Source organism: Gallinula chloropus (genome assembly GCF_964237585.1).
Source record: "Gallinula chloropus genome assembly, chromosome: 3".
Classification (NCBI taxonomy): domain Eukaryota; kingdom Metazoa; phylum Chordata; class Aves; order Gruiformes; family Rallidae; genus Gallinula; species Gallinula chloropus.
Genome location: NC_140087.1, coordinates 56,478,266 through 56,499,556, shown reverse-complemented (window position 1 = coordinate 56,499,556; position 21,291 = coordinate 56,478,266). Strand labels below are relative to the sequence as shown.

Below are 21,291 nucleotides of genomic sequence, written 5' to 3'. Positions count from 1 at the left end.
AATGAAAGACTATTTCACGACATTTTCTAAGCCAAACTCTTTGGAGCATTCCCTTGTCTAAGGAGAATGCACACAGTTGTCATATCCCTAGTGATCATTAATTCAAATTTTGTCCTAAAATACACCTCTGATTCAAAGCTCCCCAGAACAGAGATCCTGGATATTTACTCCACTGATGTTTTCCTTCTGAGCAACGGTACTGCAGGGTGTTAGGGCAAAGTCTTTGAACAAGCACAACAGACACTAGGACAGTCCACCCAAGAAGATGGGAGAGAGACTGAGTATATCTGGCTGCATCTCATCAAACAGAAGTAAACACTGAATATATTCTATTACAATCCATCTGTTGGATGTTTCTTTCAAAAATGTTGGTAGCAGCCAAATTTTTATTTAGTGATTTTTAATATGTCTGCAGAACAAGATCCATTCATATTTTTTAACGTGTATACATAAGTTTTGTAAGGTTTTGTTTGTTTGTTTGGGCTTTTTAAGATGCAACATGATAGAATTATGGCCATTTGATAATGAGTCCAGGTGCAAGCCAAGGCAAAAAGCAGGACTGAGTTTTACTTCACTTTTGTTTCCTTGCACTCCCTCAGAAATACCAAGAGTCCTAAATTGCTCCAACCCAGACAGCTTTTCAGTTGTTTAAGGGGATCTACAATTTCCTGAAACAGCTTTTCTAAGTGTTTGCCCATATAATAGTTGAGAAATGTGTGATCAAGTCAACACTGCATTAACACAGAGACATGGGAGCAGAATTAAGCTCACCATTTAGTTTTACAACATCCACAGTTGTGAGTGCTTAGCCACATGACCTCATCACTTTGCTAACAGTTTTTGCAAATAGTTCTATTATACTTATTTGTAACTAGAGACTCTTTCTATACCTATATAAAACTGGCAGAGCCTTTAAACCTCCTTAAAGCCATCTAGTTCTATAAACATGAAGTTTTTACAGGTGGCAAGTATGACTATGCTCCCCCTGAAAGGATCCTCAGCACAAATAAGAATGAATTTGGAAATGTGGCAGCTGTTCCCCCTCTTTCCATACATTAAAATTAGATAGGAAACCTTTTCTTTCTGAATAGTTTTATCACAACAGATATTTATTATCTGCCTAAATACACATAAAAATGTAAGCACCACTCTTCACAGAAATCCTAGAATTGCTACAAATGCAGTAAGCTCAACCGTAGCAAATACTGCATTTTAATCATTCCAATACTTCACGAGGAAAGAGAAAAATCCACTTCACTGCAGAACACAAAGCAAAAGCATGTGTGTGCAATTTTAAAGATCATCAAAGCCTGGTTAAGCTTCCCTCTAAGAACAGATTTTTCTTGATTAAATAATCAAGAGCTGACTTTCGAAGCCCTTTAAACGAAACCCTATTTAGAAAAACTCCATATAAATAATATCATCTTACTCTGTTCATCAGCTCTCCACGTGTGCGTGCCTGTAACAGCAACTACCAAAAGCGTAAATGGCTTAGGACTCCTGATACACTTCAGAGGGTGAAACTATACATCAATAGAATCAACAGAGCCCATGTTATGAACCACTGGTATTAATTAATGACTGTTGCAGGAACAGCACCACTAGGCTTTTAGACCTGGAGCACAAAAAGCAGAGCTTTTGTTTTCCTCTAAGACAGTACATGAAACTTGTACCAAGCTGGTAACCACACACAAAGCGTGCCTTTAAGATCTGTACCATAGACTTCCTACAGAATCTGAGATTTTTTTTTCTGAGAACTGAAAGTAAAACACACACCAAACAAAAACTTTCCCAAATACAAAACTTGATCTTCATGGCTGTGATCCCATTTGGGGAAAAAAACTTCTCACTCCTTCCCAAAGAACAACTGTGTTGTTTCTACACTCAAAGCTAGATAAGCAGCCCCTCTGCAGCTGCTTCTCACTGATCTTTTTTCTGCGTCCTATGTCACAACTAAGTCTCTGAGACCAGTGCAGTTCTAGTGTTAATGGAGCCAACTTTACTGTCAAACCAGAGATGCAGTCTTCTGGGGAAAATACACAATCCATACAATTAGGCACGAGGACATTCCTCAGCACAAACCTAACTTTCAAGAACATGTACTTCTACAGTCTAACAAATATTCTGAACTTGCAAAGCAAATACAGTCATCTTGGAGAGCATCTACAAGGAGCTTAATGCAGCAATGAAAAACTCCCATCTTCCAAACCCACTTTTCCTCACAGGGCCATTTAATACTAAAAAAAAATTTGCCTCAGAACACCACGTAACAGTCAGCATATTTGCTACTACCTCAGCAGTAGTAGGTGATACTGTTATGTGTCCAGATTACTGGCCGAAATCTGTAGCTACATGGCATTTCTGGTTCTGCAACTGATTTTGTGTGTGACCTTTGGTAAATTAGTTAATACCTTTGCAAAGTTTTGAAATTTGTGCGTCAAACAAAATTTCTTAACCTTCTGCTATCACCAGTAAGTCGATGCAATGAAAATAATGTAGCAATGGGCAATGATTTCCAAGCTTGAAGCGCAGAACACACATTTACTATTTGTCAATCTGATAACACAATTGTCAATCTAATGAGGAAGATCAGAATTTATCTTAGATGTTAATACATCAAGATCTAATAAAATAATACTTTCTGAAGTTTTCTGATGGTGGAGAAGTTGTCCTTAAATAGTCAAAAGCCATAAGTGTATATAGCCTCATGAAAGCTAAGTATTAATAAGTGGTTCCATTTCCAAGGTCAATATTCTTTTTATCTCAGGATGACTCACAAAAGTGTAATCAACCAAAAATATCTCAATTTACATCCCACTTTCATTTGTGTAGCGGTGACAAGCTGTTCCATTATCTGTGGCTCATAGTGCTTCCAAATTCTGTCATAGATGCAGTAAAAACAAGAGTGACAGATACATTCTGCCTACAGAATGTGTCTTCGGGCGGGGGAAGGGAAAGAAATTATGTTACAGGTATTAAAACTAGAACGAAACTTAGCTGTGGTTATGAATCCCTGTACTTTACTAAAATAAAAGTTACGTAATATTAGTCCTAAATCCTGTTATCTGGCCAAAAACATTTTAACTCTTTCAGAGGCTTCCATGTTAGAAACAGAACTATTACCTTTCTACAGTGAAAGGGACATTTTTACCACATTACTTCCTCAGACTTGGTGTGGAAGAAAATTAAATGCTAAAGCAGTATCACAGTTCACAGTTTTATATGTTAATATAAAAGTGCATCTTCTCCTATCTTTTTTTCCTCCCTTTAGTTATTAAATTTCAGGATGCAAAAGTAGAAGTTTCCAAGACATCCATCAGAACAATGACATCCATCAGAACAATGACATCCATCAGAACAATGACATCCATCAGAACAATGACATCCATCAGAACAATGACATCCATCAGAACAATGACCAATAGCCAGTCTTTTATACATGCAAGGAATATGCAGAGGTTGGATCACAATACTCACCAAAAGAGGACATTGAGGTGGAGTTTCCAAGAAAAAGACTAACAGATATTGCACAAAACAACATATATTTAACCTAAACTTTACAAAAACCCCCCACAACCCCTCAAAAGTCATGCAACACTAAACATCTCACTACAGGCTTAAAAAGATACTTTAAGAGCATAATCACTAAAAACTAAGAGAATCACCCAAAACTTTCAGATATTAGTTGTTTGAAGAATGGTGGCAGAACTCCCCAAATACGGCCAAAGGCATGATCTTTTCAGCATAATGCTACAGCAGATGGAAATACAGAATAAGAATTATCCACTTGCTAATTTAATCTAGTCTAATAAGTATTCATTTAAATTGTTCTCTTAATGTAACAAGACATGTGAGGTACATTTCAGTATGCAGCTGTCTATAGAAAAAAAAAAAGAGATTTCTCTAAGAATATGTATCCATGCAGACCTTTCATTGACACACCACCAACAGAATTCATTCTTCACCCCGTCAGGAATGTTGACCTTCACTGTCAGGATCTTCAGATTTTCCCCTCGGTTAATGGCCAGAATCTGAGTGCAAACATAAATGGCAGAGACAGATGACACACAAAATATCCAAAAGATAAACTTATCAACATTTGTGTACGCACTTGCTTGACATTCTGTAGCAAATCACGATGGTGGTACAGTAAATCAGTTCACAAAGTACTAGCATGTACAGATAACATCCACAATTTAAACACAGATTAAATCATGCAGTGGAATAGCAACTCACATTTTTCCTGGAGTCTGCAATCTCAGATCCAGTTTATTTTAAACACACATTTATAATACAAGTTAGCATGAATTTAGTTGGTGGAATCATCTTGTTTAATAACCCAAATTAAAGCTCAAGAAAATAATTGAAAAGTGATTCCAATCAGAACTAGAGAACAGAAAAAGTCCTAAGTGTCAGGCTTCATTTTGCTTCCTAAGATCAATCAAAATTAAAAAAAAAAAATTAGTAAGAACTTGTAACACAAAGATAATTAGCCTAATTTGAAAGGGCATAATTGAGTTAATCACATCTAGCTCATGAATAGCTGAAAACACTGTAGATACACTCCTTAGGTTAATATTAACGTTCCAACCTTAAAACGTATACACCTATTTCTGGCACAGTCTCACATACACAACCACATATTCATGATCCAAAGGTAAATGTGCTTGCACATGTGCTGGCTGCACACAAAGCTCTATTTTACATGGAAGGCTGTGGCTCTACATTTAAAACCAGGATCACAATACAAGTGGTGAATCCTGGAGGATCCTGCCAGGGTATCTACTACTCTAACCTCTATGAAGATGATGAGCAGTCCTTAAAGTATTTAGCAGGAAAACTCACTGGTCAAGAGATTTTAGGAAAATAATTACAGTTAGAAGTGGCTACAAATAAAAGCCATGTTTTTAGACTTCATTTTCCCTTTCAAAATACTATAAAGTGTAAAAATAAAGAAAAAATCCTGCTAGGAGTTGACATTCCTGTATGACTACACATGTTGCTGTATGTAGCAGGCCCTGAGCACTGTCACAACAGAGCATTCTGTGTCAATCATGAACTTTAATTCAATCACTAGCTAACTCAGACATGTCACATATGTTAAATACAATGGTTTAAAATGACTCCAGGACATAGTACCAATTTATATTCCTCAGCCTTACTGCTCCTGTGACATACCAGGCCTGACATATCATTGAACAACAAAGCTAATAATAAAGATTGCATGTGAAATATTATAGCATCTGGTACCTTGACTGCCAAAGCAAATGTTTTCATGTAGAGATTAGAAAGACACATTTTAACAAATCAAATGCTTTCATGTTTATTCTGATTTTATTTAAAAGGAAAAAAAAAGAGAAAGTTAAATGTCAAGCTGAAGTGAAATCAAAATGATGCTCACAGAGAAGGTATCTGCTAAAATTATAATCACTCAGCACGCTGTTAGCGGGGTCAATATTTGCATCACATTTTGTTTCCTGGCACTCAATTTGCAGAAACTGTTGGTTACCTGAACTTAAAACAGCTGTACTGCAGTCACTAAGATATTATTTTTTATATTTTTGTTCTTAAACAATCTCCCTGTCCTGTTCTACATAATGTGTGTTACGAGCAATGCCGTCATCCAGGAAATGCTCAATTAAGTAATGACTTATTTTCTCTCCCTAAAATAATAAAGGTGGGTCCAGTTGGTTTGGGTTTTGGAGGGTGGTGGTGTTTTGTTTTTTTTGGTTTTTATTTTGCCCTCATTTGAAAGAGGTTCAAATGCAGCTATTTTATACATAAAGTAAACTTTCTATTCTCAAAAAAGACTATTTTTATACATGATTAGAATAGATCCAGGTAAAGGGCTAATAAGAACAATATATATATATTTTAAGAGAAAGCAAGAACAATAATTTGATCTATTCACAAGTTTTATCAAACCTTACCCTGTTTATCAGAAATTCCAACATCCTTCACATTGCACAGCTCTCCTCTATGTTCCAGATTTACTTAGATTCACTGAAGGAGGTTTGTATATTTTGTCAAGGACTTTAATTTCCCATTCCTTTTTAAGTACGAGATTGAAAATAGATCACTTGCCTCAAACATTGCACTTTATTCATGAAGTCTTTTCCTCCCACCAATTCAGTCATCTCCAAATAGAGGAGAGCAACCCCAAGGCATACACAAACACAGAGCTGTTTACAATTACAAAAATTCAAATAAACTCTTGAAAGACTTTTTTCCTTCGTTGTGAAAGTGTTGGTATAGCTACCCAACTACAACCTAAGAGTCCAGTCAGATTCTCCTTGCTGCCAAAGCAAGGAACTGTGGCTGAACCTCCTGACAGCAACATGTTCCAGCTGGAAACACCCACACGTATCCAATCATGTCAAAATCTGTGATCAGGCTTTTTAAACAAGTACATTTTTTTTTCCTCATTTCAGGTTCAGTATTTGAACTTTTTCAGTTAAATGACCTGACTCTGCACCAGTGCAGATAATTTCATGGCACATCTCAATACACAGAACGAGAAGGGCACAGGAAGCCACCCAGAACCAAGCTACAGCGTACAGCGCACCGGTTCACCTCACCATACCACACGCTGCAAGGCACACTCACTGCTAGAAATGCTTTGGCCACAAAGACACAGCTTATTCTTTCATGGGTAACGTGTTTGTCTACTGCTCACCCCCCCTTCCTTACATGTAGGCTAGGGCAGCATTCAGGTTATACCTTTAAGACTATCAGCACTTCCAGACCCTTGGCGATGACCAGTTCAGTGCAGTGTTTTTTGGAATCCTCTAGTTGCAACTCTGAGAAGAGATGATTTAAAGCTGACTTCTGCTTTTGCCTCTAGCTAAACGTATTGAGAACACTTGGCTGTGTCACGAAAGGAGTAGAAAAGGTCCTCAAAGCATTCTTCAAACAGCCTTTTTATCCACAGCACTGAGGGATTAGCAATATTTTTCAATGCTTTTGAGTTTCAGGCTTTCTTGTATCTTTTTTAGGTGTAAGCTTCTTTTAAAAATCCTGAATCAAACTAGAGAATTACTTTGGTTCAAGACACCTACACATCTCCCAAAGCACACTGAAGACCACATTTTTAACCATTTTTTTTGAATGCAGAAAAGTAATATTTGTTCAAAGCCTTAGGCCAAGAAGAAGCATAAGACTTTTCAGTAATATAAATGATGGTTATAAACCAATAAAAACAAAAAGAAAAGGTGATTTTTAGTAAGGTCAGGTAATAAAGAAATTGAGGGTTAGGAAAAAGACTTTTCAGAGTACACTACTAGTTGTTTAAGCTTAAGGAAGAAATAGCAGATAAAGAAAATACTCTTTACTTATTTCATTACCCAAACATGAAAAGGAGACAGAGAAAGGAACTGGAAAACTAGCCACAAATCAAAAACGAATAGAAATGAGAAGTCAGTGTTTTTACAAAACAGGGCACTCTGCAAATGATCATAAAATGCATTTTTTCTGGTAAGTACAAAAGAGCCCTGACATATCTTGGGCCCTGAAACCTGAGTGAAGCACAAACAAACAGACATTTAAGATTCACAGTAGGGAAATAATCAACATGTTATAATAGTCAATAGCAGTAATATAAAGATGAAAGACAAGACATAAGAGTACAAAACCACCCCATGATTACTGGACTCCAAGAACAGCGGTTATTACTTCACTGGAGAGCCAGAATAGGAAAAGGAGGCAGCATTAAGGTTAGTGACAGACACAAAGAGAAATAAACCAAACCAGATCGAGTTAATCTTAACATTAAACAGACAAACTAAGGGCACATCCTAGATAAGAAGCAGTACAGCCACATGAGAGACTGCTGACCAGGTTAGGGAAATCTTGTTTCTAGCTCTGGCTCTAGCTAAGCAACAGTTTTCCTTATGTAGATAGAGCAGGAAAAAAGGATGAATCAGCCAAGTAGTAAGTCATACCATCATCCCAGGAAACACTTGTACAGTCAATACACATTGCATATCTCTGTATTCACCACTCTCAGTGCAGGAAAAACTAAACAGTCCTGACAGCCAAAGTATTCATGCAACAGTAAAACTCCCAAACCAAAAAAAAAATCCATACAGTGCAACACTTCGCCTACTGATGAATCTACAAATCTTTGTGATGTCTCCACAGTAGTCTTAGATAGCTCTATTTTTTGTAATATGATAATTTGAAGACATACAAAGAAATCCTTTATTAAGTCAAAACATCACACAGTTTTAAATGAGCAAGTGAAAATGAGAACATATCATAGATATAAAAGGAAAAACAATCCGCTGTAGAATAACATCATTTTCTAAAGGAAAAGGGGATTTCTGATTGGAAGCAGGTAAAAGTCTTTTTGTGGACTTTTTGTTTGTTTTTTAACCCATGTAATTATGACAAAAACAAGAGACAATTCACTCTGTGATTAGTTATGAATCAGCAAAAAAGGTCTTGAGAATTGCACTGAAGGCATCACACTTCAGCCTTTGAACTTCAGTAATGGGGGCAGCCCAGCTATCAAGTCATCAGTTTTCTCATCAGCTAGTAAGTTTCCTTTGTCCTCATTTCTTTTTCTAGCCACACAGGTCTAGGCTTGGGGCTTAGGATAACCAAAGATGCTTCACAGAAGGGAACACTGATTGGTTGCAAAACAAACCCATTTTCAGGGTAGTGCATGGAACAACTGCTTTTGTAGGTCATCTTCCATTTCATTTTTCTAGATCGTTCCCTGATACTTCTCACCAATTTCACCTGACAGGTGAAACAGGCCAAATGGATCAGAGCCCTGACTCAGTGCTGCAGCAAACATCCAAAAAACAGAAGAGTAACCTTATCCAAGTTTGCATCAAATACTTACACTCCAACCAACACCACCTGCAATCCCAGTCTCAGACCACAAACTATCGCTTAAGTCTTTATGCCACTCCTGGTAACTCTTGAAATGCCCTCGTCACCAGGGGAATGGAAAGAGGGAGTGACACACACCAAAAGTCAGTCATACCAGTACTGAAATCTCTAATATACATGTTCTAAATATTCATCTAATGAGAATTAATTAGACCATGGGCATAATGGATAAGAAGTCCTTTGCTCAGTTTCTTAAAACAGAGATTAACAGCCTAGTCCTGCATTCCAAGAATTTGAAGGCCTGTTACCTTTGATAGCTGAAAAGTATCCTTAGAATCAATTTTAAGCAACAAAATTCTTATGTAAAGCCATTTTTGCTATAGTTAAAATTCTAAGAAAAACACACAAATTTGTAGGTGTACCTGATGATGCTGAATGTTCTTTATGTTACAAGAAAACTCGTGGTACAGCTGGAATTTATCAATATCTTTCTCATTTCCATTCTTGGATGACACTTTTGCCAAGGCTGACTGGATACAAATGTACCTTTGCTGACACCTGAACAGAAGAAAAAAGTTTTAAGATTATTTTAGCATGAAATAAGTCATTAGTGCTTAAATACAAATGAAACTTGAAGTCTGCTCAATTCCAAGTTATGTTAACTCTAATTACCTGCAGAACTGTATTATGTATCTTAATGCTGAGACTGATTTGCACATACTGACCAGAACATACCAGGAGAAGAAATTCAAGCCGACCTCAGAAAAACACCGTTCTTCTCCTGAAGGGAGCAGATACTCAAAAGCCACCACCTGGTGGTCACTTGGCCAGTTATTGGTTCAACTTCTCACAACAAATTTTGGAAAGTTGCAAAAAAAGTTACAGGAATTATTTTCTACAAATGCAACATCTCTCAGATTTATCCACCCTCAGAATTAGCTTCTTGCTTTGAGTACCTAACATCCATAAAAGTTTTCCTTATTTTTAGGAGTAACAGGGATCCCAAACCATGATGATCACACATACAACACACTTTAGATCAACAGGATACATATGCAGAGCACTGTGTATCCAATTGAAGAGGTTTTGGTGGCCAAAGAATGAAAGCCATAGTCTGGTAGTGACAACACATCCTTTACAACCCAACTCCTTCACTGTAATTATCCTACAGTAGCACTCTAGCCTTTAGATCAAGTTGGCCATTACAACAAACAACAAATGAGGATCAACTAAACAGAAGCGAGCTGACTCAAAGCAACATTGTATGCTCCAAAGGCAGCCCTGTTCTTTGACAACCTTGTTCTCTGTTCCAGATGGTACACAGCAAAGGAAAAAGGAAAAAAAAAACCCACAAACAACAAAACAAGTAACTATACTCTGTCACACCAAACCCCCAGACATGACAACTGTAACACCATGTAAGTTAAACTGAACTTAAGTTTTCTAACACAGTCAAAGGATCATTAATTCTTGCTTTAAAAAATAGTCACATTTGTTTGCCTTAGTGGTTACCAATGCCAAAATCAACCATCACCAGAAGATAATTACACTGACTCGTGTCAGGCAGTAAACACTGGAGCAACAGCTTAAGCAGATGCATCTCTGAAAGTTATAGCCTGAAGGAAGGGCATGGAAGGAAAGGTTTCCCTTACAGATCACTAACTATGGGAGATCGGTTCTATGTGGAGGAGAGACACAAAGAATTTTTCCCTCTCTGGGAGTCAGAGCATGTCATGCTTAGAGCAGATCTCCACTGACAGGCAGAAAAGTCAATGAATGTATCTTCAGCACAAGTGAAGGAACAGACCTGGATCAATGTCACAGTAACACTGTTTGCATGTCATTAAAGAGTTAGTTATGTATCTGCACACTAAGAGACTGACTCTTACCACGTAAACAAGAAAGTTTAGAAAGAGCCAAACTTACAATTTCCTGATAAAATCCAGTGTATTCTTATCTTTAGCAAAGATATCAGCTAAAATATGTTGAACTCCAGCCTCTACTTCCTTGATGGAAGAAAGTCCTTAGAAGAAAAAAAAATTAATTATTAAAAAAACCTAACATGGAAGACTACTTTACATAACTGCACAAGCACTAAGAAGATATATAAAAACTGAAAGAAAATGATGCAAAATAGCTGACTGGTTTTCAGATTTCAATGAAGATTTCTAATTCATTAGAACTTCTTTATTGAAGCTTCCTTTCCAAAACATCTGAAACCATTATATTTATAATGAGCCTAAAGTGACCAGTGCAGTATCATAACATGGTATTATGAGAGGGTTTTTTACAATTTGATGCTAACAGATCTTGACATCTGTGAGGCAAATTCATTATTTACAACAGTAAATATGTATATTCAAGTATAATTTGAGTAATGAGTAATTGCAGAAGTCTGTATGTTTTGCTACTGATATAGAAACTGTCTAAAAATCTTTGCAGGCAATCCTGTCCTTTTTCTGAATAATAGTTTTGTGTTTCCACTGGTTTGTAGCAGGAGTTTGCACAGTGACACTTCTGAGGTCAGGGTACCCTCATCCTCTTCCAAAAAACACTGTTCAAACAGTGAAGTTATAAAAAGTCTCCACAAACAAAGCATTCTAGAGAGCTGGTAACAGAATCATTCAGCTTTCCCACGCACAGAACAACCCCTCGCTTCAAAAGGCCAGAAGTGGCACAGTATTCCCTTTTGCACAGCAGTTAAATTGGACCAGAACCAGAAGGTAATATAATAAAACTGACATCACCTTCTATTTTAAATCAATATATCTAACTCTCTTTCTAGCAAGTCAGTAACAAATGTTTTGAGCAAAAAGCAAGAATCCTGGAGTTGGCATATGCAACATTAACTGCTTTCTTTAATACACAGTATTTTTCACTCTGCTGTCTAATATGCTGTCAATACCTTGAAAGGGCTTTATTAATAAAAAATACATACTCTAATAACTAATATTTGTCTTTAATTCAGAAACCTGCTTCTCATTGGGCTATAGAGTTACACTCTATAAAAAAATTCTGCCCTTTTAAGAAAAGGAAGCTAAAAACTTACCTGCAAGAAAAATAAAAGTGGGAGAATGTTATTAAATGTTTCAACTGAGCCGAAGTTACAGCTATGAGTTATCATTTCTTATGGTAAAAGTGATGTTCTGTCAGAATGCAAAGCTAAGGGAATTATAAAACATGCATTGTATTAGAAATGAATTGAGATACTTAAGTACCAGAAGTGTACAGGGCAACAGCAGATAACTGGAAGGGGAAGGAACAGGCCAAGACCAGTCAGGATTAAAGAACTAATCAAGAAGATCCCATTCAACAATGGGCATTTCTAATGTGTCCACTAAAAGTGGCACATGCTTGTGTAAGTGGAGAAATATTTGATCATGTATACAACTAAAGGAAGAACAAAGTTTCCTGGTGAGCCCATTTTCAAATATCTTCCTTTGAAACAAGAACTGCTGTTTTCATTTCAGCTTATTTTTAGTATAAGTTAAAAAGCACTGAGAATTTAAAAGAACAGAATATTAAGATTTGATTAAGACTCTCCTGTATCACAAATAGCTCCTCCCTTTAAAAAAAATCATCACTCTGATCTCAAGTTGCATACAGGGTGTCAAATGGCTCAGAAGTTGATTAAAGTGACCCAGTTCACAGACGTACATAACTTCAGACGTGCCTTTCAAATGAAAGTCATTACATAAGCCTAATCAACATTATTCTTAGCACAAAATTCAAAATAGGTGCACTGATTTTCAAAGACTGAAATGTTTATGTTGCAACAAATATCACTTCCTTCTGAATGCTCCCGAAGTAATTTATTTTAGCTTTCACCATGGAGATTTTCTTTTGGCTCTTTAGACTCTGTCGCAATAGCCAGGTATGTGGTTGCAACATACTGCTGGATGAAGCCATGACATATGCTAAAGTGCAGTAATTAAACAATCCATTTGGTAACTATCTTCAGTGCAAAGTTAGGATTATTTTATAAACAGTATTTAAATAAAAGAACAACTAAAGTAAGAAGAGTAAGCATCCACCTCACTAAGGAGGTTCAATACTGTGTATGTCAAAATTAAAGCTAAGAGTTGGGGCAGGGAAGAATAAAAGCACATCTCTGCTTCAACAGCATACAGAGGGCTGCAGCAATCTCCGTATTTTACTATCAGAGATTGCCCCCTACAGATTCACCCACAACTGCATTCACAAAGAAACAGTTTTGCAGTCTGCATGTGACAATCATACCGTTAAAAATTCCTGCTCAAATTTCAGAAATTCCATCTTCTGCAACCCCTACTGTCACTCAACAACAAAAATTCTCCCACTTACTCCCAATCACCAAGGCCAGTTTTTATTAAGTTACACTTCGACAGGTGACATTTACTTCAGTACAGAGTATGAGAATAAGCCCAGTACAATCAGCCTTGAATTTTCAGGAAACAATTGCCGTATAACCATGGAGAGGTCTCAAGTGTGTGGTGCAGTTCCTCATCCCTTTCTGGTGAATACAGGTGTCAGTATAATGCCTCCAGACTTCTGTCTCTGGTACATTAGAATTATTACTACTTACCATACAGAAAGGCAGGAAGGGTTGGAGAGCCATGGCATTAAATGGAAACTCTTATGTGTTACTAAAAGAATTTTTCAATTTAAAATAGCTGCATAACTTCCAGCAACACCAGAACAAATTCCCCTTTAAAATATTTTCAGACATTTAGGGTATTGCTGCTCACAGAAGCAGAGCACTTACCTTTAATATTGGGTCTAATGTAAGAAAAGAGATTAAGTTCCATCGGATTCTGTAGGAGGGAGAGAGCAGCAGGTTCTAATCCCAGCTGCTTGGCCCTCTGGGCTTTGGTGCCTTTACTCCCTGTTTTGTAAGGTGCAGTCTTCAAACAAACAAAAGAGACAGGTATTAAAAGGCAGGGAAATATTTCAGTCATGCTATGTACCTCACACTACACTATTTCATTGTTCAAGGTTACATTTAAGCTAAGGATGGTTTGAAAAAAAGACTAGTGTACTGACCACATGGTCTAATTCTTCCAAAGTTCTGCAATTTAATAATGCTGTTAGAAGGCATCCAGATAATTTTCCTTCTTTCTTCAACTTCTGCATCATTGTATGTGTCTTCTTTGCAACAGTACTAAAAGGCAAGAGACTGATATTAACAATTAAGTTTCATGGTGGATGAAATAGGCTATTGATCATGACCTCATTTATTCCACTGCTGAGCTCTCAAACTCCAGATTGTCTCTCACATTAACCCTCAATAAACCAATTGATAATACAAAACAGTTAAATTATTAGTCTCTTCTTCCAGTTACTTCAAAAATGTACCAAAACGTCCAGTGGTACCTTTAAAAAAAAAAAAAAAATCCTACTGATAGTGTACAGCAGTAATGACTTCTTTTGTAAGATTGCTGCCCTAGAAGCAAAATAAGAAAGCCCTGGGTTAAATCCATGTTGATGACCACTTATTGCTTTAATTCATATCAAGAGAGTTTTGCAGCACTAACTACAGGATACCAGACTATAAAATCTTGTAAGTTCAGTGAGATACCGGTGAGCAACAGCAAGCAGCAACGGTATTTTTTTGTGATTTAAATTACTTGTTCAGATAAGAATGCTCTAAGGACACCTTCCATCTTTGGAAGGAATCTCTTTATAGGGGATAACAAGGAATACAAGCAGGAAGACTTGACAGAACAGCTGGAAAGTCTGTTCCTTTCCCATTAAAAGAACATATAGCAACCTAAAAGCAAGTAGTAATGAGAGCAATTTCATCCACTGATGCAGCGGGCTTTGCTGATCATTTCTTTGTTGCAATGGTCTGGGATAGCTTAACCTGCCCTCCTGGTACACTACAACCTCAAGCAGTGCTCATCACTAGAGGTTTTGCTGCTCCATGCATGAAGTCAAGGGATTCTTAGTGATTCCTTCTCTACAAGTGTACAGAACAGTAGGGGTTGGAAGGTACCACTGGAGATCATCTAGTCCAAACCTGTGCCAGACCAGGATCGCCTGGAGCAGGCTGCGCAGGACAGCAGCCAGGTGGGTTCTGAATGTCTCCAGAGAAGAGGAATCTACCACCTCTCTGGGCAGCCTGTGCCAGTGCTCTGCCACCCTTACAGTAAGGAAGTTCCTCCTCATGTTTAGGTGGAGCTTCCTATATTCAAGCTTGTACCCACTGCCTCTTGTCCTGTCACTGAGCACCACTGAAAAGAGACCGACCACATCCTCCTGACCGCCACCCCTCAAGTATTTATAAATATAAGTGTAGCTTATATGTAATTCCAGAACGTATAAATTACACTTTTAGTTACTAAATCTTAAATTTTTCTTTAGCAATTAATAATGGTATATTTCTTGTTACTTATAGCAAAAGCCAAACAGACAAGTAACTAGCATAATTGCTTCAGTTTCAAACTTCACTCTTAAGGAGTTCCTTTATACCTGTAGCATGTCCAAAAGCTACAAAACAAGGACACAGAAGCAGGAGTTGGTTGTTACTCACCTCGCCCCCAGGTATTCCCTGTACTAACTTACCGTAGCTCTTCCAGTGTTTGCTGCACTTCTCGCAAGGCATCAGCCTCCAGATTATTGATGAGCTCTTTCCGATAGCGAGCAATAAAAGGAATTGTGTTCTCTTCTTTAAAGAGGCGAATTAAGTTGGCACATACCCACGGCTCAACGTTTGTTATTTCTGACAAAGTCTGTCAGAAAGAAAGCAGAACAACAAAATCGCCACATGTGAGGAAAGGTGATAGATTGAACAGCCTCTCTCACCCAAAGCTCCAAACCACCCCCGGAATATTCTTCTGGCCAGCAGGGACTACTGCCTTCCCTCAAGCCGGCTGCCAGGCTTCCCACGCCACCCAGCTGCTACACCCAACATCTGAAAAATGACATCCCGCAACCAACGTTTCCAGAAACTTTTAGCTCCAGAAAAACAGATGAGGGCAGAATGCTTCTCCAGAACAGAAAAAGCCCAAATTAAAAAAAAACAAAAACCACCCAACAAGTCAGGCAACAAACTGTACATTGGCAACTCTGAAAACTTGTAACTTTCTTCTTTAAACCAATACTGACATACCTCATGGTTAAACAATAAAATAAACAAACACCACGAACCCACAGCTGAGCCAGATCCCACTCCACTAATAACTGGAATCTACCATGATATTACTGAAGGTTTCAAGATGCACCAAGCCCTACAGAGTCAGGCAGGGTTTTGTACAAATTGGGCTTTCTAAAGATAAAGTTACAACTGAGGATGATGTAAGGGCCTTGGCTTAGTAACACTGTAACTGTTTGCTTGTACTTCACTACAATTTTTCTCAGACAGCTGCTACAGAAGCCTTTCAAAAATTTTTATTCTGAAGCCCAAAAATTTAAAACCCCCTGCATATTCATGTTCACAGCTTTTAGAGCAGCAATACATAGAGATTAAGCTATCTGCATATCTAGGAATATTTTAGGAACAAAATTTTACACCTTCATTAAGCAGGCCACACTAAGGATGATTGATAGGATGTATCATAGAATAGTTAGGGCTGGAAGGGACCTTAAAGTTCCTAACCCGCCCCCTGCCATGCGCAGTGACACCTCTCCACTAGATCAGGCTGCTTAAGGCCCCATCCAACCTGGCCTTTAACACTGCCAGGGAGGTGGCATCCACCACTTCTCTGGACAACCTGTTCCAGTGCCTCACCACCCTCACAGTGAAGAATTTCCTCCGAATATCCAACCTAAATCTACCCCCTTCCAATTTAAAACCCTTACCCCCCTCATCCTATCGCTCCATGCCCTGCTAAAAAGTCCCTCCCCAGCTTTCTTGTAGGTCCTCTTCAGGTACTGGGATGCCACTATAAGATCTCCCAGGAGCATTCTTTTCTCCATGCTGAACACCAACTCTCTCTCAGCCTGTCTTCATAGGAGATGTGCTCCAGCCCTCTAATCATCTTTGTAGCCCTCCTCTGGACCCATTCCTACAGTTCCATGTCCTTCTTATGTCAGGGACTCCAGAACTGGGGACAGTATTCCAGGTGGTATCTCACAAGAGTGGAGTTGAAGGGCACAATCACCTCCCTTGACCTGCTGGCCATGTTCCTTTTGATGCAGCCCAGGTTACAAAGTTGGCCTTCTGGGCTGCAAGTGTGCATTGTCGGCTCATGTCAAGCTTCTCATCCACCAGCACCCCCAAATCCTCTGCAGGGCTGCTCTCTATCACATCATCTACCAGCCTGTACTGAAGACGATTGCCATGACCCAGGTGCAAGACCTTGCACTTGTGCTTGTTGAACCTCCTAAGGCGCACATGAGCCCGCTTCTCCAGGTCCCTCTGAATGATATCCCATCCTTCCGGTGTTAAGTGCCCCACTCCACTTGGTGTCATCTGCAAACTTGCTGAGGTTGCACTCAACCTCACCATCAATGTAATTGATTAAGATATTAAATACCAGTCCTGGTATGGACCCCTGAGGGTCACAAATCTTGTCACAGATCTCCATCTGGACATTGAGACATTGATGACTACTCTCTGGAAGCAAACACTGTCCACTGACCCAGGAGGGATGAAGAGAATTGCTGCTAGTGAATACTGAGGCAAAGAAGTTGTTGAGTACCTCAGCCTTCTCCTCGTCCATTGATGCAAGGTCATAATGTTCATTCATTAGGGAGGGTACGATTTATTTCACATTCCTTAATCTATTCCCATCTATTCCCATTCTTATTGTATTAAACCCATCCATAATTATATCCAGCCTCCCAGAACAGGAACTATGCTAGACCTGACTTCATCTGAAGAGCTTCAAAGTTAACATCCTACAAAGATGATGTCCCCCTTGATGTCACTGTTGTTCCAAAAATGCAACCCCCTCCTTGATGTACTGCAAACTGATATACACTCTTAAATGAGTCTCTAAAACAAAGTGATCTACACTAAGTAAATCTTAAATTCTGGAACTGTGCACACAAATCTTTCAGCATCCCTTCCTGCAGGAGTTCCAGTTAACGATATCCCCCAAAACCCTATGTGTTGATACAGAAGAAATATGCAAACTATTAAAGGCAAGCTTTGCATTAAGGGCTAAGTCACAAATACTAGAATATTGTTAGTCTGAAGTTTTAACAGTTACCAACCAACATTTATATTTATTATGACAATTTAAGCAGAGGTTAAATGACTATTTAGCACGATGACTCTCTGACACCTCAACTGACGTCCCAAGGACTGAAATTGTATGTTAAAGATTCAAAGTGCTAATTATGTAGGAAATGGTATCATTGATATGTCAGAAAAGGAAAAGATCTCATACCTGTACAATATCCCAGTTCATTTCAAATTCTTCTTTTATTTTGTTGCCTCCTAGACTTTTAACTGGCTTTCCTTCAGGACATGCAGTCGACTTAATCTTTTTAAAAGGTGGTTCATCAAATGCAAAATCTTGCTCTGATTTCTCATGTTTCACTTGATTTCCTACTACAGGGATGCTTGTTGAGGGTTTTTCATCACTCTCTAAACTCATGCTCCCTTGGAAAGAATTTGCTTCCATTTTTTTAGTCACTCCTGGCTTCTGATTTAAAGTTTTTGGTTTAGTGCCTGCATCTTCTTCCTTAGGTTTTAGAAGTTGCATTCTATTGCTTTCTGCAGCAGTAATAGGCAGGGACACATCCTGCCAAAAAAGAATTGAAACCATATTAAGCATTGATTGTTACAAGGTGGTTCAACATTTCTATTAAAACTTGGGAAGAGTCAATATCAAGTATAATTTTACCAACTGATGTCTGTCTGGCAGGGAAATGCCAAGTCAGAAATCAAGTAACCTGAAATATACCTCACGCAGAAAAATATACAAACACAACCAACAGAAATGTGATTTAAAAAAAAAAAAAAATCAAGAGAAATTATCCAGAGAAGACTTTAATTGGGCTCTCCTTCAGAAGACACTGACCTACAACCCTTGCCTCCACAACAAAACACAGAACAGCAAGGCAGGTCAGCACTCTTATAATGAGGAGTTTGGTGCAGCTTGGAAGCTGGAACTGAGATTTGGTCTGCTGAGATACTGTTTAACGCTGGACAAGCCACACCACTGTTCCTGAATTTCCCCAGAGAGCACCTTCAGAGTCCAAGAATGTATTTCTCAATATGCCACGTATGTCAAAACATTCAAAAACATCAGTATAAACCAGAAGGACCAGCCGCTGTCATGACCCAACCTCTGATGTTAATCTCTGACAGAAGTAAGTAACTTCTGGTGCAAGTGCATCCTATATTCATCATAATAAAACTGTGAACCTTATTGGTTCCGAAAGCTATACAAGGAAAACTAAGTACAAGCCTTTTTTTGTTGTAGTACCCAGCTGGTGAAAAGGTAGAAGACATCAACTGTTCAACACAGAAACCAATTAGAGCAATTAGTTTTCATTACAGAAAGACGTATTTTTTTGTTGTTGTTGATAGAGATCTCCAGGGAAAACCATGTCCCACGGACACTGGCCAAAATTTTCAAGGAGGGCCCTCATATTTGGAACACTTAATTACAAAAGAAAGCCACGTTTATCACACATACTGAATATACACAACAGCAGTGGAATCAGATGAGCTGGTCAGGCTCAGGCAACCAAATGAACCAGAGTAGGAAAAGCTGTGCTCGTGTTACTTGCCAACCACAGTAATTAAATGTCTCTTGCTTAGAGATACTCACCATTTCCTCTTTCACTGCTACTTTCTTGCCCTTTTTCCCAGCTACAGCTGACGGCACAGCAGCATTTTTTTTAGTTTTTCCTTCATTTTTCTTTGGCAAACGAGGTTTCTTGGTTATTTTGCTTTTCGGCTCCCACTCCTCCTCTTCCTCCTCTGATTCAGAGCTCCTGAAAAACAAACGTGTGAACAATATTGCCAGTGAGCAGAATTCAAAAAAAAGAAAAAAAAAGCAAGCAGAAAAGCAACCCAGTCAGTGTTTTCTGACATGGAAGAAAGCAAATAGGAAAAATTAACAGAAAGGTAAGCAGATTTAAATACAGGCTTTCCATGATGGTGTGGGTTAATGACTGGAACAATTTACCAAGTTTTCCTGAAGTTGGTCACTGGGATGTGCACACACCTGATTCTGTCTGGACAACTGACAACTCAGTTTCCCCATGTCTTCACTGCGAGCATGAAGCAGCATATGTAATTTCTGGTTTATAACTGAAGTTTTGCACATTAAACTTGTTAATCAACCTCTCAGAAACTGAGTGTTGCTCTTAGGCAATTGTTCATGCTTAGCATAAACCTTTCAAAAAAATCCTAAGAGGAAAAAATAATCTTACGAATTTAGAAATGAAGGTAGCTCATCATCTTCTGATGTAAGGGCTTTGGCTTCAGATTTCACTCTCCTTGGTAGAGATGACATCTGAAACAGAAGCAAGAAAAGAGAAATAGAACATTTGGTTGCCATTGTAGTCTCTTATTCAGTACTTTAACTCAATGTCAAGGGTGCCCTCATAATGTCTTCACCAATCACAAAAGCTTCCTCTAAAGCAAGTTTGGATTTCTTAGTACCCAAGAATTTAGGCCACAGCAGCACACACTCAACAATCTTTACTTTTTGCATGGTACACCATTTAACTCAAAGGTGGAATGCTTTTTAATCCAACTTTGTTCTGGCCTCTCTTCAAGCACTAGAAGCATAACTGTTGTTCTAAGTGGCTTTCAGAAACTTTTTTCTTCATAAAGCAGTACCAGAATTTGTGACTATTTTCAGCACCACAGCAGAAAGAGGACTACTGAGGCCCACACGAAACAGCTCTAGGCATCAGCTTGCTTACAAAACCCTCTTGTAGCAGTCATCAGGGTCAATAACAGTTTGGCATTTCTGTGCCATTCCACTGACCAAGGTCCCATTATACGTGTGGTTAGAATACATGTTTACCACAGGGAAATGGAAATCTCCACAGACCACAACAAAATTACTCACCTTATTAACTTCCCAGGTGACTTTTCACTATCAGTTCTGAGACACCTGTAATTTCCCCCAGCCACTCCGCTTCTCCCTTTCCCTTTGCTCTTTATAGCTGAACAGTCATTATTAGCCTTGAATTAGTTATATATTTATTCCCATTTCCTCAGAGGCATAACGTTTCCATTTTATACTGTACTTTAATCTGTGAATGGGAGAGAAAAAAACCCCACATAATTCACACTTGCAACACCAAGATTTCCAGAGTTAAGTAACACCTCAGCCAGATAGATCTCTGATCCTTTTTTTGTTTGGGTTGTTCGTTTGGGTTTTTTTGCAGGCACTGGGACACTTTTCACATGGTTAGTTCAGACAGTTCTGGTTTTGAACCAGGTGTTGATCTTACAATATTGTTACCAGCCACACTTCTTCAGTTAAAACAACTAGGTGACTATTTTTGAGTATTGCAGGCAATTTTGGAAGCCAGTGATCAGTTTTTAAACACACTAAC

General features: G+C 38.4%; 1 protein-coding gene across 1 annotated transcript in view; it reads right to left on the bottom strand.

Annotated features, from left to right (window-relative positions):
- The window catches only part of SRBD1 (S1 RNA binding domain 1), a 121,744-nt gene extending 100,809 nt beyond the window's left edge, over nt 1-20,935 (bottom strand). The window contains exons 1-10 of the mRNA XM_084261647.1: nt 20,799-20,935; nt 20,152-20,234; nt 19,545-19,710; nt 18,153-18,509; nt 15,382-15,548; nt 13,861-13,978; nt 13,583-13,721; nt 10,765-10,861; nt 9,261-9,396; nt 3,928-4,031 (exon numbers count right to left, since the gene is read on the bottom strand). Of these exons, the coding sequence (XP_084117773.1) occupies nt 3,928-4,031; nt 9,261-9,396; nt 10,765-10,861; nt 13,583-13,721; nt 13,861-13,978; nt 15,382-15,548; nt 18,153-18,509; nt 19,545-19,710; nt 20,152-20,234 (1,367 nt within the window). The 5' untranslated portion in view covers nt 20,799-20,935. The remainder of the gene's footprint in view (nt 1-3,927; nt 4,032-9,260; nt 9,397-10,764; nt 10,862-13,582; nt 13,722-13,860; nt 13,979-15,381; nt 15,549-18,152; nt 18,510-19,544; nt 19,711-20,151; nt 20,235-20,798) is intronic.
- Between the last annotated feature and the right edge of the window lie 356 nt (nt 20,936-21,291).